Below are 16,308 nucleotides of genomic sequence, written 5' to 3' on the forward strand. Positions count from 1 at the left end.
AGCACTCTTGCATTGGTCATGAAGGCTTTGGCCTTCACTTGGGGTCTGAGAGGTGGCCAGAGAAGGAGACAACTCAGAGGTGGTGGCCCACTCAAACAAATGACTTGTAAAAAGAAGAGGAATAATGAGATATTCTGGGACCTCAGCACCTTCCTCTATTTCAGTTGCTCTGATGTTAAATCCGTGATAAGAGTCATCGGGTAAGAGACATGTTGCCTATTTTTCTGTTCCTGGGATGGCAACATGGAATTGAGAGTTGGGTCTGACCTTCACTTGCCATTCTTGTGCCACCTATTTCTAGTCTGCCAGGAGCAGCTGGATGTGGAGTTGGCCTCTGGGCCCTGTCCAAGCTCTGGGGCTTGGATCCCAAAGATGGACATTTAATCTGCCTCTGCTTTAAAATAGCTAGAACAGTTCCAGGTCTGATCTTCTCAAAGATTTAAAGATGGGGCTATGAGGCTAATTGTATAATCTCTGACTGTCAGTGGTCATGAACTCTATTCCACCTGGGACTTGAGATTCCCAGCGGCAGACCTGTCACTCCGTATCTGATGTGGTATGCTTTTCCAGTATTTTATTCCTCAGCTGAGTTCCCAATTATCTCTTCCAGAACTCTTCAGCAGTTGAAGAAAATTGCTGAATCTCAGTTAGGAAAATGAGCATGAAATTCTAGGAATTTCTGGGATTCATCTGATTCACAGAGATGAGAAGCATTAAATCTCATTGCAGAATCATATTTATACTTTACATCTAATAATAGTGGGATATCTGTAGCTGGCTAAGAGTTAGGAGCAGTTAGCTCATTCAGTTGATTCTGTTCACGCTGAATGCCATAAAACCACCACCAAAGAACAAATTCTTCTTTCCTCACTTTGCTAAGAGTCATCTCACTGGACATCAAACCTCTCCCCTGCCAGATCTGCTGTTCAGGTGATACTTTTGGTACCTCAGTGGTACCTTGTAGCTGAACAGCTCTTTCACATTTTGAGCAGTGTCTATACAGTATAACCTTTTGTTTGTGCTGAAAAGCCTTTATTTCTTGGTTTGTTCTCCATCTTTTGTTGTGTTTTAATTTTCACTTTCTCTTTGACTTAAGTTTGTCTCTCTGTCATTCTGTGTATGACCTTTGGACTGTGCAATAAAACGCTTTCTGGTTATCTGGTATGCTGCTTTAGTACCATGAAATGACACGTAACCTTTATGGTAAAAGCTCTATTGCTTTTCCTGTGTTGCTTTAAAAAAAAAAAAAAAAAGGAGGGGGAGGGAACATAGATCTGAAACTACCTGCAGTGGATTCTAGTTTATTTTGGCAGCGTTGCCACCTTAATGTGTGATTCACCTGTTCAATGTTAAGAACATTTCACAGCTCCACATTTGATTAGTTACAGAGACCTATGGTTAAATGCACGCAAAACATACACCTCTTCACAAGCTATTTCATGCCTTGATGTTAATTGTTTGTTTGCTATGTCTTAATGTTAACCTCTTGTTTGTGATTAAGCAGCCTCTAAGACAGATCAAATTGCAGACAAGTGTTGGTCTAATCCTTTATTCATGTTATACTTCTTAAGGGTTTATGTGCTAGAAAAAGTCTTTCACTAATCTCCCTTTAAAACTTTCTGGTATTGTTGATCCAAATTCTGATATTTGGATCTTCGGGTGTTTCTTTAACAAACAAAAACAAAACAAAAAATCCTAACACCAGAGCAATCCATGTAAGTATTTTAACAGCTTTGATTATCTGTTTCTTTGGCCTCAGCCAAGGCTGAGCTTCCATTGGGGTCTAGTCAGATGTCTGGGACAAAGCCCCTGGCCTGGTCAGCATCCTACTACACTTGGATGACATATTTTTTTGCTCTAGCAGACACGTTTTAGAAGAAATTTAAATTTCCCTTTTCCAAGACTCCAGTTTAACCCTGTTGTCTCTGTCTCTTTCTTGCTGAGAAAAGCTAACGACTTTACAGAATTTCTGTTAGATGAAAGCGGTCATTTCGTCCTTAATTGCTTGCATGTCCGCTTAACGTCTTCCCTTAACACTGAATGTGATTTTACATAAATTAGTTTTTTTAAAAAAACAACTGATGTAGGTGCAGTTTTCCAAACCTTTTTGTCCTTGATCTTTTATTTGGTTCGAGGACATAAGTAAGGGATCATAAAGTTTACTTTTTGCTTCAGAAAATGCAAGGAATAGTAGAAAGAACTATTAAGAGAGGTGATAGCCTTCTCACTAAGGAACAGCTGGTAAGTATTGTTAAATTGATTAAGTATCAAAAATACACGTTTCTTATCTTTTTCTGGGAGATAAAAATGCTGCTAATAATCTGTACAGATATATTTGGAATGAATTTACTCCTAGCTAATATTGAGAAATAGATAAATTCTGTGAATAGCTGCAGATAAGCCATCTGCATTCATCTAAACTGGCCTGGAACACGCAGAGGAAAAGCGATGGGCTTGTAACCAGTGTTTCAGAACTGATTCTTGTATTTTTGCTGCCTCAAGTTTTAGTTGCACTTCAGAGGCATCTCATTTTACAAAAAAGCCAATAAAGTACTAAGAAAAAAAAAAGTTTAAGGTATATATGGGGATATGCTAAATCAGAAACTTTCTGAAATACTGTTGACATTACAAAGCACAGATTGTCAGCTGTAAAATAACCATGTGTTTCTTCTGACCTGTCTTGAAATCAATTTATGCTGACATTTTTATGTCAGTCAGTGTGCCACCAATTCTAATGAGGGTTTTGAAGTAGTGAATAATGCTTTAGGGATGGCTTTGTTTGGAAGAAGGTGGTGTCATACTGCTTGTTAAACAAATTGAATCAGCCTAAAATAAACATGCAGTAAATCACAGTTCGTTAAAAATCAGTTAGCTAATACAGTTACTGTTTAGAAACCTCATGTGCCTTCATTTAATATGTATTTGCATTGGAAAATTTAAATGTGCAATTTTTCTAAGCAGTTTCTTAGCTCCTGCAAAGTTTGTGGAGGAAGAACATTGGCAGTGTATTTGTGGTAGGCTATCTTAAGTACACTTTTAATTACAGTTAATATGGCATGAAAACTTGTAATTGTTCATACAAATGATGGACTCTTATCTTTAATCTTTTGCATAATTTCTGTTTTAGCAGGATAGTCATAATAAGTCATTTTTTTAATGAGTCCATAATGAAATATTTCATTATTATGTTATGATATATTGTACAATAAATTATTATTATTATAATTATACATATTATTAAATATACATATACATACTATTAAACCAAAAGCTGTATCTGTGTGAAATGAAGTCAGTCTTGGTCAATTGCATTGCAAAGTCCTCAATCTTCTTTCCTGATGAGAGGGGAGAAAGAGAGGCATATTTTCAAGTGTGAAAGCTGTTTGATTATACAAACACAAGAGTGCCCTTTACAAGGACTATATTTTTATTTTTCTGATGTGCTTTTTGTATTAGCTGGGGAGGACCAAGTCAGGACCCAACTCAGTCCCATGGGGAGGTGTGTTTTAAATCACCAAGTCCTCTGGGCCTTGGCAGGAAGGCAGGTTTCGAAGCTGGGTAGAGAGCAGCTTTTTACTGTGAGTAAAGGGAGCAAATGTCACAGCCGCACCTTTACGTTGAGCATACTACAAATGCAAATAGAAATCAAGGCCGTGGAATAGGATGTGGTCATAGCATAAACATCTGCTTGGAGAAGAAATGTGCCAATATGTAGCTGCTTATCTAGCACTGGTACATACCATTCTTTAACAGCCTTATACTCTGTTAGTGTTATAGTATAAAATTTTCTGAGCAAATTTTACCTCAGTGCCTTGAGAATAGTCAGAAATGAGCATCCCTATTCTTGTGAATTCTTTGCTTGCTGACAGCACTTTCTTAACATGATTGCTTTCGCTCCCGTCTGTAAAATACTGTAGAATATTTTGGTGGAACTTGTCCCTGGGGGATAAAGTCCCTGGGTTTCATTATTGCAGTTCCTTTTAAAATAAATGAGGGAAACTCAGTGACAACACCTGATGATGCTTTGCAAGCTAGTTGGTAGCTCTCTCTCTGTGAGGAACCGTACACATTACCCCTGCCAATGTGTGTTGTTTTAGTAGGTTTTGTATATTGGTAACAAAAATGAAGCAGAAGCTTGCATTTTTATTTAATTTATAAGTAGATACAAATATTTTCCAAACAAAATATGTTGGTGATGAGACATGCTTGCATTTTAATGGTTTACGTTTCCATCTAGTTTTCATACGTATGCTCGTATTTCTTGGCTATTATTTTCAGAGCTACAGAACAGGAGCATGGGAGGAGGAAAAAACTTGACTTTAAAAATACCAGTAGAGTTTAATTTGGACGTATTATAGCTACATTTTTTTTTTTTTACAGTAACTGTAGACAATTTTCTAGACAGACTGGCTCTTACAATTTTGCTTCACCTTTCTCTGCCAGAAGTTTTAAATTGGCAGCAAGGTTCCAGCCCCAAGTACACAGCACCACTGTCCTGAGCTCTTATGATAATGGTGAAGCAGCAGGTTATTTATAGCTGACAGATCAGTAAAAATCACGTAAGCTGCTATGAAATCTCCACATACAAATAGGAGCTTGACCCCCGACACGCTGCCAAAGCAATCTCTGATCGTTTACTTTAATCTTCCTTTCCGTGGATCATTGGATACATAATAAGAGCATAAGCAGGGAAAAACAAATTTGCCAACTAAATCGCTGTAGCTATTTATTGTCCTGCTTGCTTTGGATCTGGAGTGGAGCTAATAGTTTCAAAGGTTGCTGCATATTTTCCTACTTTATCTTGTTTGAGTTACCGAATGAAACAGGAAGTTAAATGTATTCAAGAATTTTTCTTCTGCTCATAAATGCTATGTCATCTCTGTGAAAGGCCATCAGCTTTCCAGCCTAATGCTGCCGTGGTGATGTTTATTTAAGAGGATTGGTGGCCAGAAATAAGCCACAGTGTCTAATCAGACACAGGCCCTGCCTGGGCACCCTGCCACAACATTTATTGCGTGTGCGTTTCTCATAAGCAAAATGGCTACGTACTGAGGAGGATGGAGGGGAAGCCTGGAAGGAATTACGGTGCAAACTGCAGTTCTTAACGTCCTGAGGAGGATTTAAGTGTATGTAAATATACTGGGATGAATGAGGCTGTGTGTCTGTGAGTTCCTGAACACCAAATGGGGAATGTCTGTGGATGCGTAAGGGCTGAAAAGGAAGAACAGTACTTGGATCCTGCCAAAGCTCCCTTAAGTCCAGCTAAACATTCCCCTGGAAGAAAATATTTCAGAAGAAAATCGAGAAAGAAATCAGTGGACGGGAGACCAGATTCTGTACCACCTAAAGAAAGTGAAGAAGAAAGTCAATATGAAGTGGGGATTTCAGAAAACATCGAGATTCTTCCAAAGGGTATGGGATTGGCTGATTCCTTCCCACAGAGACTAACAGTGGATGGTAATGCTCTGCCCGTGAGTACAGACCTTTCGGCTGAACTTATTAAAGCAGAAGTTTTACCGAGGGAAACAAACAGTGATTCTCCCTGTCGGGGCAGTTTTCATGGTGATAATCAGAGGCTCACCAAGTCTAATGAAACAGAGGCACGGTTAAATGAACGAGACAAGAGGAGTTCAGAGGAACGGTGTGCTTGGAAGAGGAAATATTCAGACTGTGACAACAAGAGAGAATTAGCATTTCAGAAGAAAGCAAGTGGTCTTTGTTACAAAAAAGCTGCTAGCTTGAGTTCTGCTATCAACCTTTTAGGCAGACAGCACGAAGAAACTGGGTTGAACAAAACTTCTCGCAGAATTGTTGAAGATGTCCAAGAAAGCAATAAATCTGAAAAGTTGTGTCACTTTCTTCCTGAAAGCAAAAGTGATCCACTGCTTGAACAAAAGAGGTTTTATTCTTCTGATGATGTGTTTTCCCAATTGCCAAAAGAAAAAGCATTATATAGCATTTCACCAAACAGGAGCAAGGTAAATACTTTGGCACCGTACATTAACATTGCAATTTAGCTCAGAATAAGTACTGGAACAGTATTTTTGTTGTGTTATAGAAATGTCCTCCGCTATGCTGTATGTAAACTGTTAACACATGCTGTGATGCTACAGGTAATCGTAGGACAGGATATATACTTGATCTTTTTCATAGGTTAAGCAGTACCTCTGTACTTCAGGAGTATTGATTTATCCTTGTGCTGTTTGCTGCCTGTAGTTAGATGTCTTTCCTAATTTAAAAAAAAAAAAAAAAGATTTTGATGTGAAAAATCTAGGAGGTGGAGTGAATTCTGGAGAGTTGCTTTAGATCACCTTTAATATCTGTGGTAGATTTTCTTATCAACACTTAACAGTCTTGTAATACTTTTTAGTCTTGCATGAGATAAAGGGAATATTTCTAATTCTTTTTAGTTATGACCAAGAGGAACTGAAGAATGATAGAAAAATGTAGGAAGCTTGAAATAGAAAAAGCAGACATAAATCATGTTAATAATGCTCTGCACTTTTAAAAGATCTTTCCTCCAAAATTATGTGCTCTATTAATATTAATTACTCAAATTCCATCTTCCTCCGAGGGTAGGATTAATTTTGCTTTACAATATATCTGAAGTGCAAGCTTAGTTGCAGAATATCTGAAGGAAAGCAAATTTTTGTTTGTTGGTACCCATATCAATCCTGCCCCACTCATCTTCAGTACAACTGAAATCTGTAAGTGTGGGTCAAATGCCAGTACCAGGATCTGGTCCAAAACTGATTCCCCTTCCTGAACAGGGACATCTGAGCTTTGAGTTGTGTGAACAGAGAGAAAGGGCGTTATGCCAAAGGTGCTCTTCCCAGCAAAAAGCTAAGGGCAAATGTGTTGCTTATATAATTTACTTTTGTAACATGACACAATTCATACTTTTTCCAAGCTTAGGCTTTAAATACAGATAATGCTCTCAATTACAATACGGAGTGCATGCTAGTACAAATAACCTTCTAATACAGAACTCTAATGGAGGTTTTTGCCCTCTTAATCTTAACTGGAATTCAGGAACAGCTTAGGGATGTTCTTTGATTTGAACAAAACGTCATTACTGAGCAGAGGAGTATGAGGCCGTGTCTGTTCAGCCAAGCATGACCACTTCTTCCAGTATAATCAGAGTAACACAACTTCTAGTATCACTCCAGCTATTACTCTGACCAGGCATATACTCCTTGATACCACAGTAAAAGGGGAAAAAAAGACCTCTTTTGAGCCCTACATCAACACTGAGGCTTATGCTGGTGATACTGGTAAAACACTGCCTAATTATATGAATATGGAAACTACCAACACATCAGGCTAAACACCTGAGTTGCTGAAATGTCTGGTTTTCACTTTAATTCCCTTTGTCCATTCAGAATTCTGAATGCAAATAATCCTAAAAGCACCCACCTTTGACGTGAAAAGAAACCCAGGAAGAAAACTAAATTCCAGACTTGAGCATAGTTTACAAAGTCATGACCATTTTCTCTTTGATTGCTTTTGAGAATTAAACAGGTATTTGAATATCTTGTATTTTAGTATAGAACAGTAAAGCTGTTGTTTATACAAATCCACAAAGTTCCTGATAGCAGCCTGAGCTGATACACAAGGTTTGCAGTTACCAGTCTCACTGGTTTTACCATTTGCTTTGCCATAATTGCAGAGATCAGTGGCACACACTCACCTTGTCAGCTTATTCAGGCTGTAATGTGTGCTCAGCTTACACAGTGCCGCAGCTGTGCCTGACGTTTGGAAGCATGTTGGCTTGCCATACCAAGAGGCATGTACTAGAGGAAACTGATTAGTGCAGTGAGCTAATTTGCACTGTAGCAGAGGTCTGACATTTTATCTGCTGAAACAGCATGATAACCACTACTGGAATATGTTGAATATGTCCTTGTCCTTAGAGCCTCTTTCTGTGACACATTAATATGTCTTTCCTTATTATGCATATGACACAATTACGATTTTGTGTTCACACACGTTCTATTGCATTAGCTCTGTTTTCCTATTTGCAGAGCTCAAGCAATTGAGATGTTTTGTTCATTCTTGACTGTTCACTGAGAACATGGAGATATAAGTTTTTTTACGCTCTGCCTGGGCCTCGTTTCTACAGCCCTTTTTTCTAGTACGAGAGGTTGACTTCCACAAGCAAGATATTCTCTGATACTGTTCTAACTTGGGGCTGTTCTAGAGCAGATGGCAGCTTGCACTAAGATCAAGAAGTTGACACTCAAGACTGAAACAGGCTTCCTATGACAGCCCCCTTGTCAGTGATGTTTTAGCAAAGTGCAGGTAGAATAGAAAACCAAGTCTCTAGTTTTGGCTTCTCTATAGAGGATACAGTCACTGTGTTGAAACAAGCCATGACTTTCAACGAGTATCAGCAAAAGATAGCTACCAGCTGGTGTTAGCACCAGTTTTTATGTTGTCAACTTGTGTAGAAACCAATGGCTTCTCTGTATCACAGCATCTGCCATCACTGTTATTCTTCCAGCTTAATCTGGGGTAGGTTCAGTTACAGTTCATGAATGTGATTTTTTTCTAGGAAGGATATGGTTAAACTAATACATAAACAGAATAACCTACTTCCACTAGTCAACTGTTAGCTGAGGAGATTATAGCCAAGACAACTGTTTGCTACCTACATAGTGTCTAACAGAGTGAATGTCTTTTCTGTGGTACTAATAATAATCTACAAGAAGAAAAATGTATTTGGATCAGGTTAGAGGCGATGTACTTCCCTTCGGAATTTAAAAAAATGTTTTTTTGTAACCAGCTTATTCAGTAAAATACTTCTTGTTAAGTAGTCATCTGTTTATTTCAGTTATCATTTCAAATAGTTGTAATACAGCAAGACACCTTCCAACTACATCCCACCATCATGTAATCTGGTGTTTTCGTGTAGTACAGCTAAGGGAGGGAGAGATGTCAGTTGTTCTGCAATGTGATTTGCAGAGCAAGGGTGCAAAAGTCAGAAGTTCTGCTTTATTGGCATTGTTTTCTCCCTTGTAAAACATGAAGCAGATGCAATCCCCCTTTGGTGCTGGTGGATGAAGGAGATTTATAATTGATGGAACTACAAAACTAGCAGTGAAAAGGTTCTGGAGAGGTCATCTGTGTCATCTCTGTACCTGAAGGCAAGACAACTTCATGAAAACCATTCCTGACTGTTATGCATAGCTTGTTCTTCTGTGTCTGCCATGCTGCTCCTTTCACATCCTTCCTGAGTAATTAATTCTAGTGCTTATCTGTCTTTTGTATTGTAAAGGCTTTTAAGCTGAAAACACCTATGCCCATTTTAAACTCATCAGTTCTTTTCCTATTCCCAGAAGATTTAATTTATTACTGTTTTTTTTTACACAGCATTTTACATATTTGAAGACTGTTGTCATATTTCTCCTCAGTTTTCCCTGCTTTAGACTAACTAAACACATTTTTTCAATCTTTCCTAACAGGCCATGCATTTTTAGATTTTTGTCTTCCTTGTTTTTCTTTTCCAATCTTCTCCAACTGATCCAAAAATTTTTGAGGGTGTTGTCCAAAGCTGGACGCGTGGCTCCAGAGAGTACTTGCATAGAGCTGAATAGAAGCATTTACATTTATGGCCAAATGGAAATTCACAAAGTCCAACAGTAACGTCAGGGGAGATGAGTTCTTGTGATCACATGCAAGTTCAAATTCCATTCGTATAACTGCACTTCCCTCAACATGCTGTCAAACAATCCTTTTCAAACACAACGCATAACGACTTAGATGGAAAATAGGGCATAAATATTGCCGCCTTCTGTTTGATAGTCAGGAATGTTTTGGTTCAAGTAAGCTTTTTAAAATGACAGAATCACAGAATGGTTTGGGTTGGAAGGGACCTTAAAGATCACCTAGTTCCAACCCCCTGCCATGGGCAGGGATGCCACCCAGTAGATCAGGTTGCTCAAAGCCCCATCCAGCCTGGCCTTGAAAGTCTGAAATGTCTTCATAATTAATGTATTTTTTTTTCATTTCTTTATATTCTTCAGACTTTTCTCTTTTAGGGCTAGCTAACATCCAAATACATTTTATTCATTTTACAATCACACATCTGTTTATCATCTGTAGCTGATTCTATACTTTTGTATAGTTAAGTCCATTATGTTCAGTTTAGACCGCAAAATATTTGGAGTAGGGTAGAATCAGAGGAAATACTCCTTGCAATTTATACTAGTCTACTCTTTTCTTTGGACTCAAAACTGCATCACTGAAATCAGTGCAACTTCTGATCTTGAGGCTTTTTGGTGTACAGATTTCGTGTACTGTGTGATGCAGAGAGAATTTACAGGCAGAGCTACAAACACTTGCAGTGGCAGAGGTGAACTAGTTAGTTAGAAACGAGAGATAAGGTGTTTAGTGCCATTTAAGACTGATCATGAGATACTAGGGCTGTCCAGAGAGTTACCTCTGACAGTTTTTCTTGTATAACTTGTAATTCACAGGCTTTATGAGATAATTTGGAGAGCTGGATCCCCAGCAAGCAACTGTTTAAGCCCACACAAACTCAGTAATTTGTTCCATGCTCAAGGAACAAATGTCTTCTACTAATGGATTGTAGTGGGTTGGTTTGCTAGGTTTGTGGGATATCTGAATGAAATTTGTACAATAAAAGATCTGATTGCCCCTAACTATTTTCAGTTCCAGTATTCCTTAATTTAATACTTCTTTTTCTTTCCTATGATAAATGATACTATAAATATAAAATATTGCATAGCTAGTAGAAAAATATCTATACTGTCATTATTTGTGTATGAAAGGGGAGATGTGTTCTCTCTGATACCCTATTTTCTGGGAGTAGTATTTTATCTGTTAAGTGTTATGAGTTAACAGAGTGTCCTGCAAACTACGGCTCCTACTTGTAAGCATAAGAAAATACAGCTCTTTGAGTCACTGTTTCCCTCCTTTGTATTTTTACGCTTTTAAAATATGAATTCAGTGTTTATGACCAAGTCTGAAATCTCAGCCTTAGAATCTGAAATATTTTAATTAAGAAACAGAAGTTCTTAGGTTGTTACAGATCTAAAGCTAATAATATTAGTGTTCCTTAACCCGCGTTGAGAGGGGCTACTTCCGTGAGTATAAAACAACTTTAGTTTCTGAAGCCAGTGTAGTCTGTTCCTTTTTCTTCAGCTGGCCAGCTAGGCTGTGAAATGGTAACTCGGAGGATATTTGATCAAAATCCTGTTGATCTTAGGGTAATGAGCTAAATTCATGCTTTAGCCATCCAGAACTTGGACTGAAAACTTGCTTAGTGGGTATCTTTCAGGAGAACTGCTCTCCTTCTGTCTCTGACTATAGCTACAAATGTTGTTTACGTGTAATAACAGATACAAGCATGACCTTCAGAAATTGCCTTGATATCTGAAATCACTTTCTGCTGGAGGAATCTAACATGCACTCAAATATGCTGTGTTTGCACTCTCTACAGTTGGAAATGTACATAGCCAACGCAGTTCAATTAACCGTGAAGGAGGCCAAAGGTTTGAACGTAGCGGCAAGGAATGGCCATTAGCAAATTACATTGCTCACTTGCTTATGTTAAAATATATTGAAAAATGTGATTCTTAAGGGTTACACACAGAGGGCTTTCTGAAAAAGACAGGAAAAAAATATCGCTTTTATTTTTTTGTTAGACATCTGGCACTTCCAGATGACATCATCTCTTTCAGAAGCGTTGGCCGGATAAGTGGTAAATGCTTGACTTCATTTACATTGTGGTCTGGTTGTTCTGTCATGAATAGAAACTAAAGCTACTGAAAAAATATTTGGTTTGCTTTCTTGCTTTGAAGTACCATGGAATAAAGGTAACCAAAAGAAAGGAACTTTTACACTGAGGATGAATTTCATAGAGTTTTACAAGAAAATTTTCAAAGAGATTTTAAGTTGGTCTTTTGCCACATTGCTTTCCCTGTTGATTTCAGATTTAAGACTCATACATCCTATACTTCCTGTGATTTCATGTAGTAAATATTCCATGCAGCACTTTGACACCTAAAGATTTATGAACAATCACAGCTGCAAGTGTTTCTCTTCAGTGTTTCAAACAAAGAAAGGACTTTTTTCCTTTGATTTTTCTTAAAAATGGTCGGTGTTGAAGCTGTGGACATTAGGAAGCAAAGCTGCTCTTGTTTATTCGGAGGCTATTTATGGGCTAGTTTAACAGTTAAGATTTTTGCTTTCTAGCAGTGGTTATCTATATCCTTCCCTTACCTTGAGCCAGCAGATATGATGGCTTTCGATAAGTATCTGAAGAACTGGTTTCACAACTTGTGATTTTGTTGATACTTAGAAAATAATTGGAAGTTAATTTTTTCCCCACATTAAACTTAAAATTTACCAGGTGGCTGTAAATGCTCATCATCCCCTGAAAGTGTGAAATGTGGTTCAAGCACGGTAACTTCATTGCCCTGACATCTCCAGGTCTCTTCCTTTTGTCCCCTGCCTCCTAGTGCTTCCCACCACCTCCTGGTAGGTGTTGGGTAGTACCACTAGGAACGCTGCATCTCTTTGTTCCTGCCACTGGGTCCTGTGTGGCTCTAATGGGAGAAAGAAACTGTAATTTGCAGCCTGGCCTGTCTGAATTCCCCCAGGAAGATCCCAGATGGAAGAAACCTTTGAATTCAGAGATTTCAAGGCCAGGAAGCGTCATTATGACCATCTACTAGAAAATAGCATTTGTATGTAAAATTACCGGTACTATCCAGCTTTCCTGCTTTGTCTGACACAAAGATGGTAATACTTAGAGAATACAAAACCAAATCCTCTATATCTGGGGTAAAATTTTGAGTTATAATCTTTCAATCATTCCTAAAATGTTTCTTGGAAAATGTTTTCTTAAAATCATTCATGTCATTTTTAATATTAATGACTGTTTTGTCACTGAACTGCTGAATATAATTTAACCTGTATTAAGAGAGAAACAGTTGGTTATTATAGCTAAATAAAATATGTATAATATGTATGGTATAAATATGGATATTATGTAGGTGTGATTATCTACATATAGCACATATTGTATTATATATAATTATATAACATTTATGTATAATGTGTATAACATATAAAAATAGATTATTATTCACATTATCAGCATAAAGTAGACATATTTAAGTATTTCTCATTGTGTAAGAGTATTATAGTGTCCCCAGAAACTGAGGCTGAGAATTGGCTGACGAGAATGGTGATACTACACCCTTTGCATTTCATAATGAAGACACCAAGAGTGTATAGGGATATGACAAGAAAAAATATTAACTTAGTATGTGAATGATTATATTCATTTATGATGATACATGCAGATGCCAAAGAAAGAAAAATATTCACTACTGAAGAGTGTTTTTCTGCAATCCTTTAAATACTATTGAGTATTATATGTAATTGTAATACTTACATTAATTGTATTTTAGATATCTGATATCCACGTTACTGGAGAGTCAGAGGACATGTCTGCTAAAGAGAGATTGCTCCTGTGGTCGCAGCAGACAACCGAGGGTTATGCTGGAATCCGTTGTGAAAATTTCACTACCTGCTGGCGTGATGGAAGATTATTTAATGCCATCATTCATAAATACAGGTAAGTGCTCCATTTGTTCTCTTGAGAAATATTAATTACAATATTATAATGTACATAGAGTTCTGTGGTTTCTGCTTGTAATAGCACTGTGGCTGTGGAGATGGCAATGTCCCTTCCTGGGCAGTCCCTTGCTTCTAGCAGCCGAAAGGTGCCTCATTAGCCCTTTGGTGTCCCTCATTCTTCAGAGGTGAGCCCCTACAAATCCTACACATCTTACATGGGGCACCTCCAACTGAGCAGAGTGTCCCTTTGGTCATACTGTAACATCAAGGTACAGGCAGGGTCAAGGCAGAGCTAAACACCACAGGCCAAAACTGCACTGCTAACGAAGGCCCTCAAACTACTGAGATATGCCTTACGACATGAGATACGTCTTAATTCCCCATGTTCTTCTCCATTTGACTCTACTGTTCCTCTGGAGCTGAGTGCTTCTGCACTGTTTCTGCTTGGAGCTCAGGTTACTCTAAGATGAGTCTCCTAGAAAATGGTAGGGCATTCTCCTGGAAAATGGGACCAGTTGGCTTGAATGCTCCCAGTCTGAGAAGGGCATTGGGCTGCTACTTGCCCTCTCTTTCTGTACTTTTGTAACCCCGTTCTTATAAACAGGTATTGGTAAAACCATTGGTGGCTGCAGGTAGAAGCTAGGTCAACTTACTTAAACACTAAATCAACTTACTTAAAATCCAGTTGAAGATGTCTACTGATGAGAGAAGGTGTCATCTGGATTCTAAGTAAGAACAGGTGTCTCTACTTAAAGCTGACTTTGGCATCAGAGCTCAGCAGAGGAACAAGATTTAAACAACTTTGCTCAGCGTTCCTTCCTCTTGGTGGCATCATGCTGTATTTGTATATTTGTTTGTTCCTGACTTGAACAAGGAGGTTCGGAGGTTTGTGTGTTAAAGGACCACACAGGGGAGAGTCTTCTGGCCACTGGGCTAATTAACATGAACAGATTCATCCCTCACTTGTAAGGCTTCCAACTTCTGGGTTTTATTACAGCATGCGTAAAGAGTTTGTGCAGTATGTGATTGGGTATATCTTAAGCTTGAGAGTACGGGATTTCCTTGGTATAATGCTGAAGGAGTGTCTGAAATAAAACACATCAAATTTGGCTCTCTCTAGTGCAGATTTATTTGTTTCTTGGATTTCCTGTTGTGGGACCACTTGGCTCACCCCAGAAGGAAGCCTAGGAAGAGCCAGCATGCATGCAGTGTCGAGACTAAGAGACTAAAGTAAAATGGGAGACAAATGAGTCAAGCAGATGCGTCCTATTCCCCAAGCACTGTGTAGAGAGGCTGTAAGCATAACGTAGTGCTTTGAGTCCCGGGGAAGGTAGCTGTGGCAGCGCATAACTTTTAGGCAATATGAAGTTGCATCTGAATCAGTGAATTGTTTTTCTAACTAATGCTTCTGTTCTGGGTAGCCAGTGAGGGAGGAGATGCATGCCAACAAGAAAGTCTTCTTTTAGTAACGTTGGCAAGACAAAGGGAAATAACTGGCAAGGGACTGGGCTGTTTTACTTCAGGACAGAGCAGCCAAAAGAATGAACATAGCACAGGCAACTGCTTGAAAAAATAAACAGTTTGAAAGATACAGAGAGGGGAGGAAAAGAAAAAGGAAAGAGCATAGTAAGATGGGATAAGAAAAAAATATTTCCCAAAACTTCAGAGACTTGTACCAGGTCTTTATATGCAGAGCAGCATAGCCCTTACAGCTTAGCAACTAGTAGTTGTGGTACAGATCAATTAGTAAATAATTAAAACCTTGAATTCTTTCCTCCAGCTGCAGAAATGTTAATGCTTCAGGGTATTACTGACTACCTGCAGTTGCTCTGCTGGAATACTGTTTCTGGCAGTGCTCTGAGAGTTCATTCACAGCTTTTCAGCTGAGAAAAACAGGCACCTTTGACAGAAGTGCTTTGCATCGAGCACACAATTCAGTGGCTGAGGTTCAGTGTCTCCTGAGCAAGCGCAGACTCCCCATTTTGCGTCCTTCTATGTCAGTGTCCATTTAGTTTCTCCTGTTCCTGTAAACATATCTTCTATACCTAAGGATAGTGTGTCCTTCGCAGGAATGTTTACAGTCCTTATCTGATGTCTTTTTTGCTCTGAGAGGTTATAGTCCTTGGACACAGTCCTCTTATTGATGAAATCAATGAGTTTCTTCCACTGATTTCATTGAGCTTCTATGTTTCTTTCCTTTGCAGTTTTGTGTCATTAAAATAGAGATAATAATTTCCAGCTATTGGTCACAAGATAGGAATGATCTTCCCAAACAGTCGCCTGGTATTTTTAACTACAGTGTTTTATTCCAGAGAATAAAAATAAACTTAGCTTATGTTCAGATTGATAAGTAGGTTAAATGCTAACAAATGCACATATTTCTAGCTGTGGTTGTCCATATGCTCTATTTGTCTGTTTTAGTACCTCCCAGCCTCCGTTTTGCAGATCACAGGTGGTCTCAGGAGTTAGGCTGTGTGTTCTGCAGATGCTGCTGGCTGGGGCTGGCACGCGCCAGGGCAGAGAAGCTCCAGGCACCAGTACGTGCTGGGGGCTGTGCGGCTGGAAAGCAGCTTTGCAGAAAGGACCTGGGGGTCCTGGTGGACACCAAGTTGAACATGAGCCAGCAGTGGGCCCTTGCTTCTGAGAGGGCTAGTGTTATCCTTGGCTGCATTAGGCAAAGTGTTTCCAGCAGTTCGA

The 16,308-nt window shown here is 38.7% G+C and overlaps 1 protein-coding gene across 22 annotated transcripts in view; it reads left to right on the forward strand.

Moving 5' to 3' along the window:
• DST (dystonin) overlaps window positions 1–16,308 on the forward strand; it is a 298,953-nt gene that overhangs the window by 122,439 nt on the left and 160,206 nt on the right. For all 22 annotated transcript variants that reach the window (XM_066994752.1, XM_066994757.1, XM_066994753.1 and 19 more), the window contains one exon: window positions 13,443–13,609. In XM_066994752.1, the coding sequence (XP_066850853.1) occupies window positions 13,443–13,609 (167 nt within the window). The remainder of the gene's footprint in view (window positions 1–13,442; window positions 13,610–16,308) is intronic.

Source organism: Anser cygnoides, chromosome 3, assembly GCF_040182565.1.
Source record: "Anser cygnoides isolate HZ-2024a breed goose chromosome 3, Taihu_goose_T2T_genome, whole genome shotgun sequence".
Taxonomy (NCBI): Eukaryota; Metazoa; Chordata; class Aves; order Anseriformes; family Anatidae; genus Anser; species Anser cygnoides.